General features: G+C 40.0%; 2 protein-coding genes across 3 annotated transcripts; both read right to left on the bottom strand.

The window, feature by feature from the left end:
* Positions 1–6,404: 6,404 nt before the first annotated feature.
* CRR41 (potassium/sodium hyperpolarization-activated cyclic nucleotide-gated channel protein) lies at positions 6,405–7,256 on the bottom strand. Its single transcript, XM_028213685.2, has one exon. It carries the CDS (start codon positions 7,154–7,156, stop codon positions 6,503–6,505), a length of 654 nt encoding a protein of 217 aa, XP_028069486.1. The 5' UTR covers positions 7,157–7,256; the 3' UTR covers positions 6,405–6,502.
* A 1,016-nt stretch (positions 7,257–8,272) lies between these two features.
* LOC114272011 (amino-terminal region of chorein) lies at positions 8,273–17,627 on the bottom strand. Of its 2 annotated transcripts, none has more exons than XM_028213683.2 (20): positions 17,109–17,627; positions 16,902–16,990; positions 16,621–16,730; positions 16,461–16,515; positions 16,093–16,181; positions 15,415–15,481; positions 15,271–15,333; positions 14,905–15,075; positions 14,665–14,758; positions 14,481–14,560; positions 14,267–14,342; positions 14,092–14,135; positions 13,888–13,955; positions 13,185–13,270; positions 12,916–13,073; positions 11,476–12,823; positions 11,043–11,329; positions 10,009–10,215; positions 9,766–9,922; positions 8,273–8,800 (listed from the first exon to the last, which is right to left on the bottom strand). In XM_028213683.2, the coding sequence occupies exons 1-20, from the start codon at positions 17,218–17,220 to the stop codon at positions 8,499–8,501; spliced, it is 3,663 nt and encodes a 1,220-aa protein (XP_028069484.2). In that variant the 5' UTR covers positions 17,221–17,627; the 3' UTR covers positions 8,273–8,498. The 2 variants fall into 2 exon arrangements, with proteins under 2 accessions (XP_028069484.2, XP_028069485.2); XM_028213684.2 differs by having other exon boundaries at positions 16,625–16,730; positions 17,109–17,566.
* Between the last annotated feature and the right edge of the window lie 586 nt (positions 17,628–18,213).

Genomic DNA, 18,213 nt, shown 5'->3' with positions numbered 1-18,213 from the left:
ACAGCGAAAGCTTTTGTGGTCGGGTTAGGCCCATTGGCCGCAGTATATCTGAGAATAACCGGAGGTGGACCATGGGATCCCCGGATCTGTCGAAACGATCAATCTGCAGCATCTTGAATATATCTGGCAATGTTACGGCCACATCGGTATATCCGTCCTCGATATTCGGAATAGCCTTTACTCCTTGGGATTTCTTGAAAAGCTTCTCGAGCTTGCTCAGTTTCAGAGCTGTATGGTCTATTTCGAACTCGAAGGGGGAGTCCGGGTGGTTGGGTGTATGGGTCTTGGACAGTTGAGGCAGAAGCGGGGGCGGAGCTGGCCCCGTTGGAAGGTCTGTGTCCTCTTGGATGTTCTGGACATTGGGTAAGGTGTTCTGGGTGTTTGGCAGGGCATTCTGGACAGTAGGTGCTTGCTCAGGTAACGGGACCCCTGGTGGAGGAGGAACTTGATGTGAGGCCGATGCTGCATTTTGCTGTTCCAGTCTAGTAATTAGCTCGGCCTGCTGAGCCATGACTGTGGCCTGCTGTTTAGAGAACTCTGCTTGGCGGGCAACGTCCTCCTGCATTTGTTTCATGCTCTCTTGGAGCTGGCGCATCATTTCTTCCATCCTGGCAGTATTCTGCTAATCTTGCTGACTGACTGGTATGTGTATCTCTATGGCAGAAACTAAAACCTCAGCCCGACTGTTCACTGCTAGGGTAGACCACTGTTCTGGTAACCTCTGCTCAGACACACTGCGTCTTCTTGGCCTTCTTCTGACAACTGGGGGTAGAGAATGAAACACTGGCTGTCCGTCAACCAGATCCTCGGATCGATTGAGCCGACGACCTCTTGTCCAGAGTGCTTTGGGAATATCTACTGGGTCGGAAGCAATTGTGCTAAAACTGCCCTAGTAAAAAGGTAAATAAAGCAATAAGGAAATAAATAAACAGATAAACGGACAGCATAACAGCTTAAAGTAAATACACAACACACAGCTAGGCATAACAACACATGGTCGATAAGCTGAACACACACTGTCCTCAATCACTGATCATTATCCCTGAATCACTGTCCCCAAAGACTGAATCTGATACCCGCAGATAACTGATTCTCAAACACTGACTGATGCCCGCAGGCCTGATGCCCAAAATTTGTAAACTGATACATGTAACCCCTGTAGAGACATACTCTGGCAGCACATAACAGATAATTGAGAGCCAAAACACCCCTATGTTGGGGTAGGGTTTTCCCTGTCCTATTTTGTCAGGAGCTAGGGTTTCACTACGCACGCAGCGGTTTCAAACAACCTAAATCGGGTAAGCAACCTGTCCTAGCTTGGAATGGTCACTATGGATTCCGAATATGCACTAGGTCGAATGGTCAAAAGGGTGCCCCGGTAAAACCGGGATTTGTGTTCCCATACTGGCAGAGCCCACAACCGGTCAACCTTATGGTCATGTGTTGACAAGACAAGCCTCCGGCAAACCGTTCAGGAATAGCAGATGGCAAACACGGTGTCCTAGGCGCACCAATGCAAATGCAATGCAAAGAAACACATAAGTGTAGTCAAAACCAGATATCATGAGTTCAAGTCAAGTTCTCTAACTCCCCAGCAGAGTCACCAGAAACTGTAGACGTCCCCGAACGCCCCCGGGAGGGACGAGTCCCCCCGTTCTGTTCGTTTTGGGCTCACTACAGTTCGGACTCAAATTGTCACGGTTCTAAGTCTGAACCAAAGAGTCCAAATCCGGCAAATCATTTTGAGAAAACAAATTTTTGAAAGAAGTGCCAAACATGGACTGCTTTGCCAAATACAGAGTCGCCACCTAAATATTTTATTTTGGGAGAATTTAGGAAACCCTGACTCGTTGCCTAAGGCCACGTGTCCATCATCACCAAAGTTGCCTCGGCTCGGGAACTTGGGTACGATTGGGGAAGGTCACTTTGTGAGCACCCCCGCTCGCCCGATCAAAGATTGGCCTCTACTAACCATGATATCTATTTTTGAAAACATTATGCGTTCTTATTCCGGTTATTAGCCTAGATTTACTATGTGATGCGCACAGCATATAAGTATAGACTGGATCGCCTGAATTGGAACAAAACATTTCATGTTTGCTTGTTTGAAAATGGTTTGATGGTGCTACTCGCAAGTAGGCTAAGACGTGAATTTGCCACCCTCAGGCGGGCTTAGAAAACATGATTTTGCCACTATCTAGTGGGCTTAAAACACATAGTGAATGAATTGTTCCAATCCAAATAACCCAACCTTCACCCACAGGCATTCAGGCAGTTATATCACATAAGCAATTAGCCTCATGGTAAGCATGCTATCATGCCAGTCACTCACACGCATGCAAGGATGCTAAAGCATAAAACTTACCGAGTACTCCAAGCTAAAACAGAAACTAATTAGAAATCCATGCATGATCCTAACTATACAGAAATGCCTAATGCAACACATGCAAAAATGCAACTATAGCAGGTTCGGCTATTCTAAACATGGCATATGAAATGCTACAGCTAACATGTATTCAACTTGGAATTGAAAATACAATGCAGTTAGTATGATGCGCCGAGCCCGGTGCATGCAAAACAGATGAATGAATGCAAACATGCTATCATACTGTATGCTAATTGAAACATGCCCTAATCTAACCATCATAAGCGGGTAAATAAAAGAGAGAAAGACGTGGGGTTGGAAGACATACATCACACACACGCACACTTATTACAACATTGCCCTCGCGCAGAGGGTCCGAAAGAATAATACAGTCCCAAATGAATAAATAATACAGTCCTGAATAAATATAAAATCCTAATTAATTAACACATCAATCTAGGAAAGCAATAAATTGGCATGCAAGCCAGGGACTGCCTCAAATCTGCTCCGGATGATGAATGATGCATGCTCGGGTTGCCTTGTGCGGAGAATCCCTCGCGATGCCCCGGTTTGCCTCTGTTTGCAATTGTTTTTGGAATGCATGCCAAGCTCCGAAAGGCTGCCGATTTCTGATTTGTTGCAACAGAGAGCAACAAAGGGGCATGGCAAAGTATTTTCACATATGCATGCATGACTACTCTTCGGGGAGTGTAGTCCTCGATTCTCGTGTCACCAATCACGCATCTCGATGCATGATGGTCGGGGAGTCGAATTGCATGACTCAATATGGAATGAATGCACATGAAAACACAACAGGGCCTAGACTCCATCATGGATAATCCGGAGTGTCGGCGACCAGGAATTGAGATACGTTCCGTCACTCGGAGTACGAAACGTACCTCGTTTCCCGTGCTCAGGCTAACTCCTATCCCAAACACAATGCAATATGCATGACATGCATGAATGCAACTAATATACAACCTAGCATGCACAATGCTATGAAATGGCATACACGATGCACGAGGTAACATGGCATACACGATGCGCTAACATACAACCTAGCATACACAATGCTATGAAATGAAATGGCATACACAATGCACAATGGACTTACACCAACATAAGTGAACCTCAGCCACACTCACGTTAGTAGGCATGAGATGAAAATGAGACACTCGAGATGCGTGCACGCGTGCACGCAAACCGAGGACCGATCTTAAGGCACAAATGCCACTCTAACAAGACATGGCAAGGCATGAAATATGGCATACTAGCATGCAAATTTCAGTAGAAAAATATGATGCAAAACAGCCCCGAAACATGGAAACATGGCATCCGATGCATGGAATGAACCCGAAACACAAAATTAGGTACATGGAATGACCTATGGCTATGCAAAACATGCATTATTTGAACATGAAGTGTGAAGAAAGAATCAAGACAATCCCAAAAAAAGCATATTTACAGTTTTAAGCAAGGTCAAAAAGTGAACACAAATAGGGCTAAGTTAACATGCAAAAATGGCCCCAAAAGAGAGATAATGAAGCAAGTAGAAGATGCTGGCCCTAAATGGCCAAGATCCCTTCAACAAAGTTGAAGAAAGGCTCAAAATGAAGCACTTTACAGTTTACAACAAGCCACGAAAACAAACACAAGTATGGATAAACTATTGTGCAAGAAATGGGCCAAAAGGGAGACAAAGAAGCAAGTGATGGTTTCTGGCCTCAAACAGAGGAGGGCCCTTCAACAAAGTTGAAGAGGGGCCCAAAACATGGTGTTTTACAGTGAGTGACCAAACCCAAAACAGTGCACATGCAAGCTTAAAATACTATGCAAAATAAGGCCTAAAAAGAGGTTTAAACACAAAGAGCAAGAAGGGAGCTTCAAAAAGCAAACGTCCCTTGATAAAACATGAAGAGGGGGTCAAAATAAGGCTATTTACAGTTCGGACCAAAGTCCAAAAATACAAGCACAAGGGGGTAACAAAACATGCAAAAATAAGGCCAAAAGAGGGATAAAGAGGCAAGTGACAAAAGGAAGCCTCAAACAGTGAAGAGCCCTCCAACAATATTGAATAAGGGCTCAAAATAAGCCACTTTACAGTTTATAACCAAGCTCAAAACAGTTTACAAATAGGCCTAAATCTTTGACAACTCTTGGACCAAGTTTGGTGGCTCATTAGCTCTGGAAAACAGCTCCAAGTGGCTGGAATAGATGGTTGTGGTGCGGTGCTAGGTGGTGGTGTAGAAATGGTGTAGGGTTTGGAAGGTTTTGAGGGTTGGAGTGTAGAGAGAGAGAGATACAATGTAGGAGCTCCAAACCAAAATTTCTAACCCTTCAAAAGGGAGCTGGAGGGCCTGGATATATAGGCAAGAGAAGGGGGAAAAAAAGGGGGGAATGGAATTCAAATTTCCCCCCAAAAGTTGGCCCCCCCGGATACAAAATCTGGGAGGAAACAGAGGGCATTTCTGTAAAGTACTTGGAGAGAGGATCATGGCCGGCCGGTTTCCTAGGGTTTAGGTGGCTAGTCGGCCTTCCCCATGGCCGGTCGGCCAAGGGTCAAAAGGGTCAATGAAGATTAATGGCCGGCCATGCCAAAAGAAGGGCCTCTCATGTGTGCACAACACAACCATGTGGTCAAAAACTGGAGAAAATGAACCATGAGAGAGAAAAGGCCACTTTGAGGAGGGGTTCAAAAAGGTCACACACAATTACTGGCCGGCCATATGATATTGGTGGCCTCCCAGGTGTGTACAACACAAATATGTGGTTTAGGGCTGGAAAAAGTGGCCTTAGGGTGGTCAACATTGGCTTTCAAGTGAGAAAAACGAGCGACGGAGAGCGATGGAGGAATAAAACTGGTTGTCAGAACAATTACTGGCCTCCCACCCTTCTACGACCTTCTTAGCAGTGAAAATAATGTCTCCACCAAAAATGAGCCCAGATCGATGCAAAATGGAGGTTCGAGGGCCGAAACGCGCAGCCCGAGGCCCCGAAAACTGACTGTTAGGCACCGGAAGTGGTGTTCGACCACGAAGTTGGTTTTTCGGACCGGAGTGTCCTTCAAAAGGGAGTAAATAAGATGTATGCCAAAAACCGGAGCAAACGGAGGTGGTTAAGTGGTCCCGAACCGAGGCACACGGCCAACGGCTCCGAAAAACCGAAAACCGGACTCTAAACGGGCAAAATGGCCTACGACCACGAAACGTAGCCTACGGCTACTGAGAGATGATCTACGAGACCTCTCCCTCCCTTCGGGAAGAAAAAAACAAAGAAAACAGAGCCTGGTTCGCAAACCGAGACAAAGCATGAAAGAGTCCGGAAGTCCGGAGGCAAGGCTCGCAGCCGAGACTCTGAAACCTCTGAACGAGCACGATATGCAACATCACCAAGCGCTCAATCGGTGACGTCTGAGTCTTAAGGTCGGTCAAAAATGGGGTGTCTACACCAGATCTCAGGATTTCCCTCGCCAACTCCAATAAATATCTTGTCAGGTGTAGGGACGGAATCTGACGGACTATTATCACTGATGACAAAAAAACAACACGTGGTGGACCACAGCTTCGTCCTTAGCATCCTGTCCCAATTGAACATTACCAATGAATTTGATACCCTTAACCACGGTCTTGTCTTATTGACGGTCAGATCTCTTATTACCCAACTCAATACCATTAAGTAATCTCGCCACGCCTGAGCTCCTAATTACTATTTGAATCATAAATGGCCAAACAAGAGATGGACACTTTGGTGTTGGAATTGGAATCCCAATTTATGGGAATAACATGGTGGTTTTTCTGCCCTCTTTTGTGCCCAACCCTGAAAGCCTTCTATTTGAACTGCAATTACTGGTTTAAATTTCTAGTGTTTTGCTATTGTGGTTATGACCACATGATAAACATGCAAAATTTAAGGGGAATTTTTTTTTTAATATTCTTACATAATTATCTACTCAAAAGATGTGTTGGTGACAATTTTATTAAAATATATATATATATCATAGATTCTTTATTTTAAAATGATTTCAATGGCATCATTCCCATAATCAAAGTTCCAATTTTTTTTTTTTTTGGTATAACATTACTCAATCAGAAAACCAAATGAGTTTGGCCCCATGAATAATTCAATACAAACTATCAATCAAAACGAATTTGCAACAAGAATAGCTTGCCTGCACCTTGCCTTGGCTTGTTCAATCCTCTCATTCAAAGTCTCTTCTTTCACAGCAGCTTTAACCATAGCCAAGTCCATTTCCATCAGCTTCAATACTCTAAACAGCTCAGTCACCATTCTCTCATCCACTTCTCCCTCCTCTCTCAACACCTCTGCTTCTTCTCTAGCTCTCTCTGCCACAATCTCTCCCGCTTTCGCCAAAAGCGCCACCGACCCAAACTCTCTCTCCATTAATCCCACCAACTTCTCCAAAAAATCCATTATCACATACCCTTTTGGCTTCTCCAATGGAATCTCCTTGGTTCTCTTCCATCCTATCTCAAAGTTTGGTGGCTCAGGCTTCACTAGACTGGTTCTGGACCTCCGGTCTCGTGTTATTTCGGATCTTCTTCGCTTTTCGATTGGAAACTTATCTGGGCTGATGGTGGTTTCAGAGCCTGGAGGTGGGGTTGGGAAGTCTGGTTCAGGAGCTGAGTCATTTGAAGAAGTACATTTGATGGTCAGGTGGTGTTTTTTGAGGTGTGGGAGATTGTGGATGTGGAATTGTGAGGGATTTGAAGAGGGATGGAGTTGATGAAGAGAGTGTGGATGGGGGAGGAATTGAATCACTGCTGAGGCCATGATAGTGTGGAAACTTGCTCGAGTAGAAGAAGATAAGGTTGTTTCTTGTTTGTCTGTATTGGTGATAGTTCTTTGGAATTTAGATAAAAAGAGAGCAAAGAGTCAATGGACAAAATATCTTTCATGACTAGAAGTTTAATTGTACTGGTCTCTGTTTTGAGCTCATCAAGCTACTTCAGATCCAACAAATTCTAGTAATCATGACATTTAAAAACTGAGTTTAATTTTTTTTTTTTTTTTTTTACAATAATTTTGTTATGCTTTTTATTACAAGAAGACACAACAGCAAAATACATAATTAAACTTCGAGTTAAAATTGAAAATAAAATGACATTAAAATCACACCTTAAAACAACATAATTTTGCTTTAGCTTTAAACATGGGTCATTGCAAGGAGATTCATTGCTCAAAATTACAATCCTTTAAAATATACTACCACTTCCTAGAGGAGGTATCTTTTGTCCAGGAGCTCCTTGTCCTCCAGTTCCATGACATCTCTTTACAAGACGATGAGTAAATTAGTGGAGAGAGGCCTCGAAACAGGGAGACAAAAGAGACCCAATCTCTAACCTGATTATATAGCAAAGAGAGACCTTGAAATAAGGGATATGGGAGATCCAGACACAGAATTTCTTCCTACCCACTTCCCGAATTTAAGATCCTGTCTTGTGTCTTGAATTTCATGACCCCTTATTTCAAGGCACCTCCCTACCATAAGATCCGTCTCTCTAACCTAATTATCTGGTAAAGAGGAGCTTCGATACAAGAGGAGAGTGTAGATCTGGATAGAGGATTCCAACCCACTTCTTGAAGCTTCACCGTGGAAGCCTCACTGATGCTTTGAAAAGAAAGAACACCACCAAATAGGCAAACCCATTGCATCATCATGCACGAGCTAAGACCACATAAATGAGGAAGTAGTAAAAAGTAACCTATATGAAGCAAGCAGGGGCTCAGTAACAGTGAGGTACAAGGACAGATGAGCACAAAATAGTTTTCTTGACCAAGAACCATGAGATCACAACAGAATATGAAGGGCTGAGATCAAATTTTGTTACACTTTTGGTATGATCTAATTATATACTGTAATGAAGAAATGAATTGTCACCAAGAAACTATCGGGTCAAGCATGAGACGTATTTCTTTATGATCATAAATTTGAATACAAAAGTGAAATACAAAATTTTTAACTGGATCTATGATTCTCTTGAATTCGCCTAATTGATACACACACTCACGTATTGTATCTATATATATATACAAAAAAAAAAAAATCCAAACTATATGATTGGGATACTTTTATCCCAAAATTGTACAGAAACCAAAGACAAGGAAGGGCCAATCAGATTTGAGTCCGAAGTCGTGTCAATAAACGCTGCATACTCTCAAGTTTCTGAGTGAGTTGTACAATTTCAGCAAGATGCTGTACGGAAGATTCTGAACTGCATAATTCGGCAGTAAGAGCTGAACATTTTGCCTGAGAATCCAAGACTAACTCTTCAAGTGAAGCCACTGTCGACAGCAAGGTTGAAGGCTGCTGGCTTTCACCAGTGATACTTGACTGTGGACTGAACCCACTACTGTCAATGCTACTACCATTACTAAGCTTCTCCGGGGTGAAAATCTTGTCAAAGCTTTCACTTCCTGCAAAGTCATGGAGCACATAAAGTTCTAATACCTAGCAAAGAAGTCAGACTCCAAGAAGATCTTAATCATTCCAGACAAGTATAACTCTCAGCAACGAGAAAAATGAGAAGGTCAAAGCTTAAGAAGGTAAGGTTTTATGCTCAAATAGGCTACAGAGAATAATCACCCATCTCCGATAATGCTCATCTTTTTTAGAGCATGAACCAGTGTTTAAAACAGTACAATTTTGAAATCCGAGAGATCTGAATTAAAAGGTTCTCAGTGGTACAGATGACAAATCTTAAACTTCTCAAAGGATAATGCAATTAAGGCATCTTATGCTCAAATAGGGTACAAAGCAGAATCACCTATCTCCATTTCCAGCATTTTTTTTTTTATATATTTTATTGTATTTACCAGTGTTTCATGCAGTTAAAATATGAAATTAGAGGTATCTGAATTACAAGCATCTTGCTACAATCCTATCCAATTTTTATGTTATGAGCCTATTTCAACCCTGAACCTTTTGTTTCCATTTTTTTTTTTTTTAATTTTCCTTGGTATCTGACTGAATGAAGTCTTCAGTCTGACCTCTAACAGGACTGCTCCTTGACTTTCTAAGGTCTGGAATATAGTGATAGATTCAGGTCATTTCAGGTCCAGACCAAATTTAATCTAATTTGATCCCTTTGAATTTCTTAATTTCCTATTTTCACACAAATTTCGCTTTCCTACATTGCTTTCCGGAGCTCATCTAAGTGATGTGCTGGGATATTGACCATATCTATATAAGTGATGTGCTGGGCTATTGACCATATCTATATTCCCAATTCTGACAAATTTGTCAAGTCAATTGGCAGTTGTCAAACTTCAGAACATTCAGTCCCCAAAAATATCAAACATCCAGTTAGGTCCGGTATTCCGTGATGTGAATGATAATAGGACTATATGATTCCAATAGCTTATATTACAGAGGATCATACCAAGATTGTTTAGTTGATTGATGGCTGCCTGACCAATGGACCCCTCCAGCTTAAGTAACCGCAGGACACCAGCAGTTATGCGGCCCATTGAGTCAACTTCAGACTTGCACAGAGAAGCAAGGTGCTGCAACTCATCCTTCGTCACGATTGCCTCAATCTACCAAAAAATAAATAAATCATCACTATATGGACTCTACTCATAAAAGACATCAATCAAATGGTTACAATTTAAAATCTCGCTACCGGCTGTTTTACAGAAAATTTGAAGTTTTCCACCACCCATTTCACCATGTCTCCGTCCACATTGTCTTCAGATATCACTATGCCAAATTCCAGATTTATCCCACCATATACCTCAACAGCCTCCTTGGGCCCTTCCAGATGTAATCCATTCTGAAGGATATGCTTTTGTGACTGGGGCTTCAAGGTCTGCAAACCTTCCACACCAACCTACAAGCAAGAATTCTTTCCACAGTAAATTTAACGCAATGCAGAAAAATGGGAAATAATAAGGCTATTAGAAAATACTCATAAAATAACAGCCAATTACAGTGTAACAGAATCAAATCTAGTGCCTAAAGCACCAACACAACAGTACAACCCAGGCCCAAACCAATATATTCAACAGAGACCCAACTAAATAATCAAAACTCTTAAAGCAACACTGGCAACCCATACACAACCAATACTAAACTTCTCCACACTAAGCCATAGTATCTGAACTTTTTTAACTTCAGCTGTGCTGAGTATGGTCAGCTGATGATGTGAAAAGGTTGGTATTGCATCCATAGCTTCATGGTCCAATCACAATGTTTCAACGCCATCCAATTGGAACAGGAATCAGTTCCCTATTTCATCCTAGAGCCATGTAGATGTCAGTTGAAAACCAAACCATAGTTTGGACACAAGTTGTGATGGAAACTAACCTACAGTCCAGATTGAGTGATTGGGGTGGGGCAGGAAAATAGCTTCCCTCTTGTTATAAAGTAACCCACCCACTGAGAACAAACTTCACTAAACACGCCATCCTATCATTGCAGCTATAGTATGCTAAAACATATGCTAGGCCAGACTATCCCAGTCAAACAATCCCAACAAAATGGTATAGAAATAGTTTCTCATGTAAAAGGTATTCCATGGAAGTAATCCACAAAAAAATGTTCCATAAAGTTGGTTCAAATTCAATTCTGCATGCATGTTCTATTGAATATGTTAGATCAATTTTATATCTAGAAAAATTCATATAGCCCAAAGGAAAATATGGAAAACTTTCTCACTGTTATCAATTCGACAGGATATTTCTGTGGTCGAAATGATTTTTCTTTGCCATTCACTGCATGCTTTGGGCTACTTTTTGCTTTCACTAGCAAACTCTGGAAAGTTGTGTGCCAACACCTCTCTTCCCTGCCAAGATCATTATGATTTTGTAACAAACACTCTTCTTCATTGTTCTGTGCACCTTCAAGGGCAAATAACCAATCTTTCAATTCTACAGATAAGTCCACATCATCAGGTGTACCCAAGTGCAAGAAAGCACTGTCATTCCCATCTCCTGAAGTTCCATCTGAGAGAAAAGGGAAAGAAAATTGGGGGATTCAAGATAAAACAGTGAGACAAAAATGATGGAAAAAGTAATACGATACGACTAAAAAAAAAAACTGACTTGGTTTATATATATGTATACTGTATATATGTATATAAAGAGCTTACTGTCCATTCTATCTTGGAGCTCATCTGCAATAAGAGGTGATGCTTTGAAAAGTTTCGACAAAGGCCCTGCAGATAAGTTTTCTAACCCTTTAGAGAGCCGCTCCCCAGGACCACCATCTGGCCCCAATATTCCAAATCGATGTAAGAGGGCTTCGGTATAATTCATTCCTCCCCCAAGTCGAACACCAGAAATACAAGCTGACAAAGTCAATCTATGGCACTCCATATCCCGTGTGCTGTATGGAATCATATGCGCCATGCTTATGTCCAAAAAAGGAATTGAAGGAGTGTTACCATTTGATTGACATTTCAGTCTCTTTTGCACCCAAAAGACAGTTCTCAGCTGACGACATCCATTCCCGACAATTGAAAGACCATTTTCAAGAGTAGGTAATGGAATACCATTCTCATGTGCCAAATTTCCGTCAGCATCTGCACAGTCCACCTCAACACTCTCCCAGCGTAAATTGGATGAAATAACTATGGCACCGCCAAGGGTTCTATGAGTAACTTTGATGAATAGATCTTCTCCAAGAAACTGAACCAGCGGCATTCCCTGAAGAACTGCAGAAGAAGATTCCAGAAATCTTAGCTGGAGTTCCTTCACTGCCAAGCTTACAGCAGAATCACTAGGAACCTTTTCCAATAGGCTTCCACCTACTGATTCATTTCTAATTTTCTTCATTCGGTTACTTTTTCCAATTATGGCTATCTTTTCACTGACCCTACCGAAGTAGGCATAGAGATCCAGAACAAAAAACAACTGTTCAACTGAAGTGTTTGACAAATATTGTTGACAAGCAACCCCAACTCTGATCAATCCTCCGGGAGGAGGAATGATTAATAATGGACTGCCATCTGCAGTTGCCATAGCCCCCTCAACACGAGCATCTTTCAGCTCAACACACCTCCAGCAACCTGAAGATGTGTTAAGAGAACTCAGAAGTCCAGTTGAGTCATTACGTGTTTCTAGAGACAAACTAATAAGAGAGGCTCCAGCAGTCCATTTCTTCTGGCTAGAATCAATTGGTTGATCTTCCCAGAGACAAAAGCAAGCAGGATCCTTCTCCAGGTTCAGTAGCTTGAGTTTTAAGGAAGGTGACTCTGAGAAAAACAAATCCTCAACATGAAGCCTTGCTCCAGCAAAAGAGCTCTGAAAATTTGGTTCGCTATTGGCTGTAGAATAGATTGAGTTTCCCGTATCCAGAGGAACAGTGATATCTAATCCTTTGAGATTGAATTTGAGGGAGTTAACTGAGAAATCAGGTAAAATATCTCCACGATTAACCACAATTCCATCAGCTAACAGGGAAGCAATCTTCAGACAGGATTCTTCCTGAAGATGAATCTGAACAAGGAAAGCGAACATAATGTTTAAAACTAAAGCTATCAGAACAGATGAATGTTAAGAGATCTGTCACTGAAATAACAGATGCATACCATAAGAGGCTGACAATCAACAACCGTTTGTGAAGCAAAAGATGGTGGTGCTGGGGAGGGCTGGACCTGAAGAGAATGGAGGCATATCAGAGGAACACCTTCATTTATTTGCCACAGCTGGTCTCCCAATGGATATATTGGAGGACAAAAGCTCTTACCTGTTCAAAAAACAGAAGAAAGAGATGAAATTTAATGACATATATCAAGTTATGCCAGATTAATAGCCATAACTGGATTTCTTCCAGAATAATGAACATATCAAATAATACCAAACTCTGGAATATGCAGACAACTTTCTGTAGCGGCCTGCATTGATGGTTGCACTAAGGTGCATGGAGGGCGTGAAAAGGTATCCCTGCATTTTAACCATCCACTTATAGATTAAACATCGGTTTCATAATGGTCTGACCTTAAAATAAATAATTACACCAAAAATTAGGATACACTCTGGAAAAATAAAACTTCCATCGAAGGGAAGCAAGAAAGGCTATCATAAAAATTATTGTAAAACCAATCACATGAAATTTAACAGATAATGCAATTTGTATACTCTCAGTTTGCTCACAGTATGCCATGTTGCGTCTTAGATGCCAACAGTAGAAGATAAAAATTATTTCCGAAACTTCATTCATTAAAGGTATGTAATACTGAATAATTGATGCATCAAATTGGTGAAATGAAGAAATTCTTGACCTCTTAATGTAATGCAAAATATATGAATTGCTATTATGAAACATCTGAAGCTGATGAGATGTCATAGTTATGCAACATATAACATCATTTACAATTTGAAACATTCAAACAGTACCAATGAATGGAATCACATATATATATATATATATATATGAGCTAGAAGTACCCCATATTGGAGGTAGAACTACATAAAATTATTGATTAAAAATTGAAAAAAAAGGGGATAAAAACTATTTGCTAGCAATAAATCTATAACAAAGTGACATACAATGAGTATACCTTAAAAACAGTCCGCCTATCCTCACCTGTGTCAAGCATCTTGCATTGTCTCCATCAGAAACACTTGCCTGCAAAAAGCATAAGATAACATGTGATGTTGAACCACCTATTGAGAAGGGCTTTGCAATGCATAAAAACTACAAATAACAGCAAAAATGAACATGGCATGGCATGCAGGGCCTGTGGAAATGTGCAGAGAGATACCCGAGAAAAGAAAAGCGACTGCATTAAAAGTTCAAGCCGGAACTCTGCAAGTAAAATTAATTATTAGAAAAAGGTTTCAATAATCAAATATATCACCTGCAAAAAAAATCTTAAAAACTACTAAAGAGAGAAATAAAAAAACCACTACATATTGCAAGAGGGAGGAAAAACTAACCAGAATCTTTGATGCAAAGAAATATGTGGTCCACAATAACAGAGACTAGGGAACGTCCTGCTGCTTCTGTGGAACGCTGCAAGTGTTCACACACATGTGCGTGTGAGAGAGAGAGAGAGAGAGAGAGAGAGAGAACTCAGTTACTATTTGTCCACAGCTAGTTAACAAGATAGTATTAAGTCTTACAAAGCACAATAACAACAGCACTTTAAACCTGCTGAGCATTTGGATTCAAATCTCCTCTATTTAGACAAACGTAAAATCCCGTAAAGAAGCGGAGAAGAGCACGCAATCCTGTTCACATTTTGGTAACTTAAGACCTAGCTACTCACAACACTAAACAACCGATAATCCTGAAAAACGCGACATCAAAATAAAACAAAAAACATTTAACTAACCTGGTTCACTTAAAGTGGGGCAAACAGCTTCAGGGATATGTAACTGAACCTCAAGCCCCAGTGGACTATTTAGTTCTGTCCTCTGTACTGTGATCTGATCATAATTATGAAACGGAGCTAAGAAACTACTAAAAAATACAGCTCAATATAAATAAAGACAATGTTGCCTAGCATAAAATTGCTCTCTAGCAAAAAGCAAAGTCCAATAAGAATCAACTTGATTTGTCAAATTTGCATTACATAAGCCTGTCCTGATATTCCTTCGATAAATCGCTCTCCACCAAAAAAAACACGCTTTGCCCCATCATCATCTTTCTTGTTGGATCCCTCTCGAGAAGACGCAAAATGAACATCAGCAAACATGTCCGGATGAGGCAGAAGGTCGACAGATAGAGATTCCCATTCAAGTTTCTGTCAAAAATAAAAAATAAAAAAAGCCCCATTACTTGTATAGATCTGAGCAATACAACAAGTCTGTCATTAGAGAATAACAAAAGGCTAAAAATTAATGCTAAAAGAGATAAAATCAAGCAAAAAATGTTATAATTCAGTTCAAACAGGTTTTTTTAAAAAAACACAATTAAATTAACATGCTGGCACAGTTACCTTGAATAAATAAATGAACTTTTTATTATTGGAAAAGTCCCTCGCTTCCTTCAGATTGACTACCTGTTACAGAAGAATGTTTGAATGAGCAATTTTCTTGGTAAGCAGCTAAAACTAAGTGTACAACAAATTTCAGAATGTTACCTGCCAACTTTCATTAGTAGTGTAGAGCAAAAGGTTGCGGATGGTAATAGATGCCATTGGTGATGTCCTGGTTAGACCAAAAGTTTTAAAATAAATAAACAAAGTCTGACGGCAAAATGTCCATAAGGAGCTTCAGAGCAAAAGATGAAAAATTGTCTGTGACTATCAGAACTGATTTCCATCACCACAAAAGTTAAGACTAGGACTTACTGCAATATTGATTGAGTGCTGTACAGACAATTTGTGGGGTGGGGGGGGGGGGGGGGGGGGGTGATTTTACAACTTACAGGAAAATTAATGCTAAAAATATTATTGAAGAACAAATTAGCATGTTGTAGAGAAAAATTTTGTATCAAAGCCCATAAGTAGCATTAGCAGCTGAATGTTCTTAGCATATCAAGCTTGGAGATAATTTAAAATGTTGACATTGTAATTCTAGTAAAATGGTTCAAGTGGCATAATATGATTGATCATAAGTTATTCCTTTATAGTTGAGCATTTATATCAGATACGGAAACATGACACTCATACTTAACAAACTTGTACATATTAACCAAGCAAATCTCTATTTGGAGACAATTAGAACTGTCAATTCATCAACCAAATGTGATTTGTGTCACTAGACGTTTAGATATAACAAATCAACAAGCTGAGGGCCCTCAGGCAATGGAAACTTACCAAGTTGCTCCTCCTTTCTGTCGAGCACCCCCATGAGTTTCAAGAAGAAGATTGACAGTACGCACTTCTACAGTCATTCCATCTGAAATCTGATAGTTATAAAAGGTCAAACAGCACATTTCATAAATCAAAGAAGGGCCGCTAGAAGCCGATATAAAAGGAACTCTAAAAATATGTCTCGCCTTTGTTATAATAATAGTGTCTGAGCTAATACAAGTTCTAGGCACAACAAGATGGTAAGCAAGGGTGAGGCGACATGCATAGAATCACAAAGCGCAGATCTTAAGCCCATCCTTTAAACAACTACACCCAATTAACTCCCGTAAATGCCAAATAGTGAAAATCAACCGCATGTTATAGAAACTAACCTTGTCGGCAAATCCATAACCACTTCCCTTTCCAGGGCTGGGGAATGACTGTGCACTGCAAGCAGATTCGAAAACAAAATTCATTAAACCTTGCCAGAAAACTATAATTCTAACACCATAACCTTAAACACAACATTAAGCGGAAGAAGACTGGCATTACCTACTTGTGTTCTTACATGCATCCATATCATCATTCTCCTCCAGAACCAAATCGAGCCTATCAATTTGCACAACAATGGGCTCTATTTGTACATTACTTACAGAGGGAAGCTTCACAATTCACATCAATTAAACTCTATAAGAAAACATCATCCAGAAATAAACATAACACAGGGCAGCTTGTTTTCAAAATAATACTAAAAATTTTATAAAAAAAAAAAAAAAAATTATTATTATTATAGTACAGCTAGGTAAGTAAGATGAGATTAAGAAATTACTAACCATAATCTCTAATTTTCCGACCTTCGCTGTTGTGACATTCAGTGCGGGAGGCAATCCGAGACTGGCGTGCAAAGCATCACCATTGATATCTACCAAATTCCAAAGAAATCACATAAAATTCGCAACCAAATCTCACTTCAATCACTCATATAACAACATTAAGCCCTAGAATTTCACTAATTGAATGCAATCAGAGCAAAATTTTACCTAAATTGGAGAGTTGGACGGTACGGCCCTGCAATTTGAACTGATCTCTGGTGAATGATTTGAGCCAGTACTTAAGCGTGTACTCTAATGCTCGTGCCAGTATCGACTCCATTCGGAATTCTCACCTCCGAAGAAACTTCCGGAGAGAGTCGAGTGTTGTAGAATCTTCTAGATCTAGTGGTCGCGTAGAAAGGAAGCGGTGCAGAAAAAAACCTAGTTCAGGTCTGCGGCGGAGGCGGCGGTGGTGTCACCGGAATACCACTAATCACCAGATCGTGGTGGTGGTTCGTTTTCTAGGAGTGGCGACGTGTGGTGGGGAGGGGAATTTCAGAATACGGAGGGGCGGGTGTAGGTTTACACGTGCGAAAACGGAGGTGTTTGGTTGTGTTTTAACTAAGTGCGGCACGTGCGAGGAGGGGACTGGATCCCAGTGCGACGCCACTGCATTAATGTATGCTTTCGGTGGCGCCTAATCTTTTATAAGTCCTGCAACGTGATGTTAATTATTTCCATTTGTTTTGACAGGTAGAAGAGTGATTGAAATTGAGATGGAGGTAAAATATATTAACAGTGTATTAGTGTTTTGTTTGTGTTAGGTATGAATTGTGTTTATAATTATTTGTATGTGTGTAAATTGTGATTTTTAAATGTTTTATTTTATTTTATTTTTTTTTGCACACAGAAAAAGAAATATAATAAATATAGTATATCTTCAATTAATTATTTTATGTTTGTTTTTATTTAAAATTTAAAAATAATGTATGGAAAAAATTTATAACTAAATTAAAAAAATAATTATTCCTATCAACATTTTTTATGTCTATATAAATACTTAAAAAAATAAATTTGAAAAAAGGTAGTCAATATAATATTATACATTAAGTAAAAAAAATGTGGTTAGCAATTATGCTTATAAATTTACTATAGTTTTAATTTCAAATTTAAAAAAAAATATATTTTAAAAGTATTTTATTTAGTACCAAATATAATTTTTTTAGCAAAAATGAAAGTTATAAAATTTTGTTGCAAATTTTTAAATGTCTATAGTTAACATTCTATTCTACTTGTTTGTTTGCTTTAGAAGTTTTGATCTTTGATCTTTACT

The sequence above is a fragment of the Camellia sinensis genome, chromosome 8, assembly GCF_055761805.1.
Source record: "Camellia sinensis isolate YWXY chromosome 8, ASM5576180v1, whole genome shotgun sequence".
NCBI classification, from domain to species: Eukaryota; Viridiplantae; Streptophyta; class Magnoliopsida; order Ericales; family Theaceae; genus Camellia; species Camellia sinensis.
This window is presented reverse-complemented; position numbering and strand designations above follow the sequence as displayed.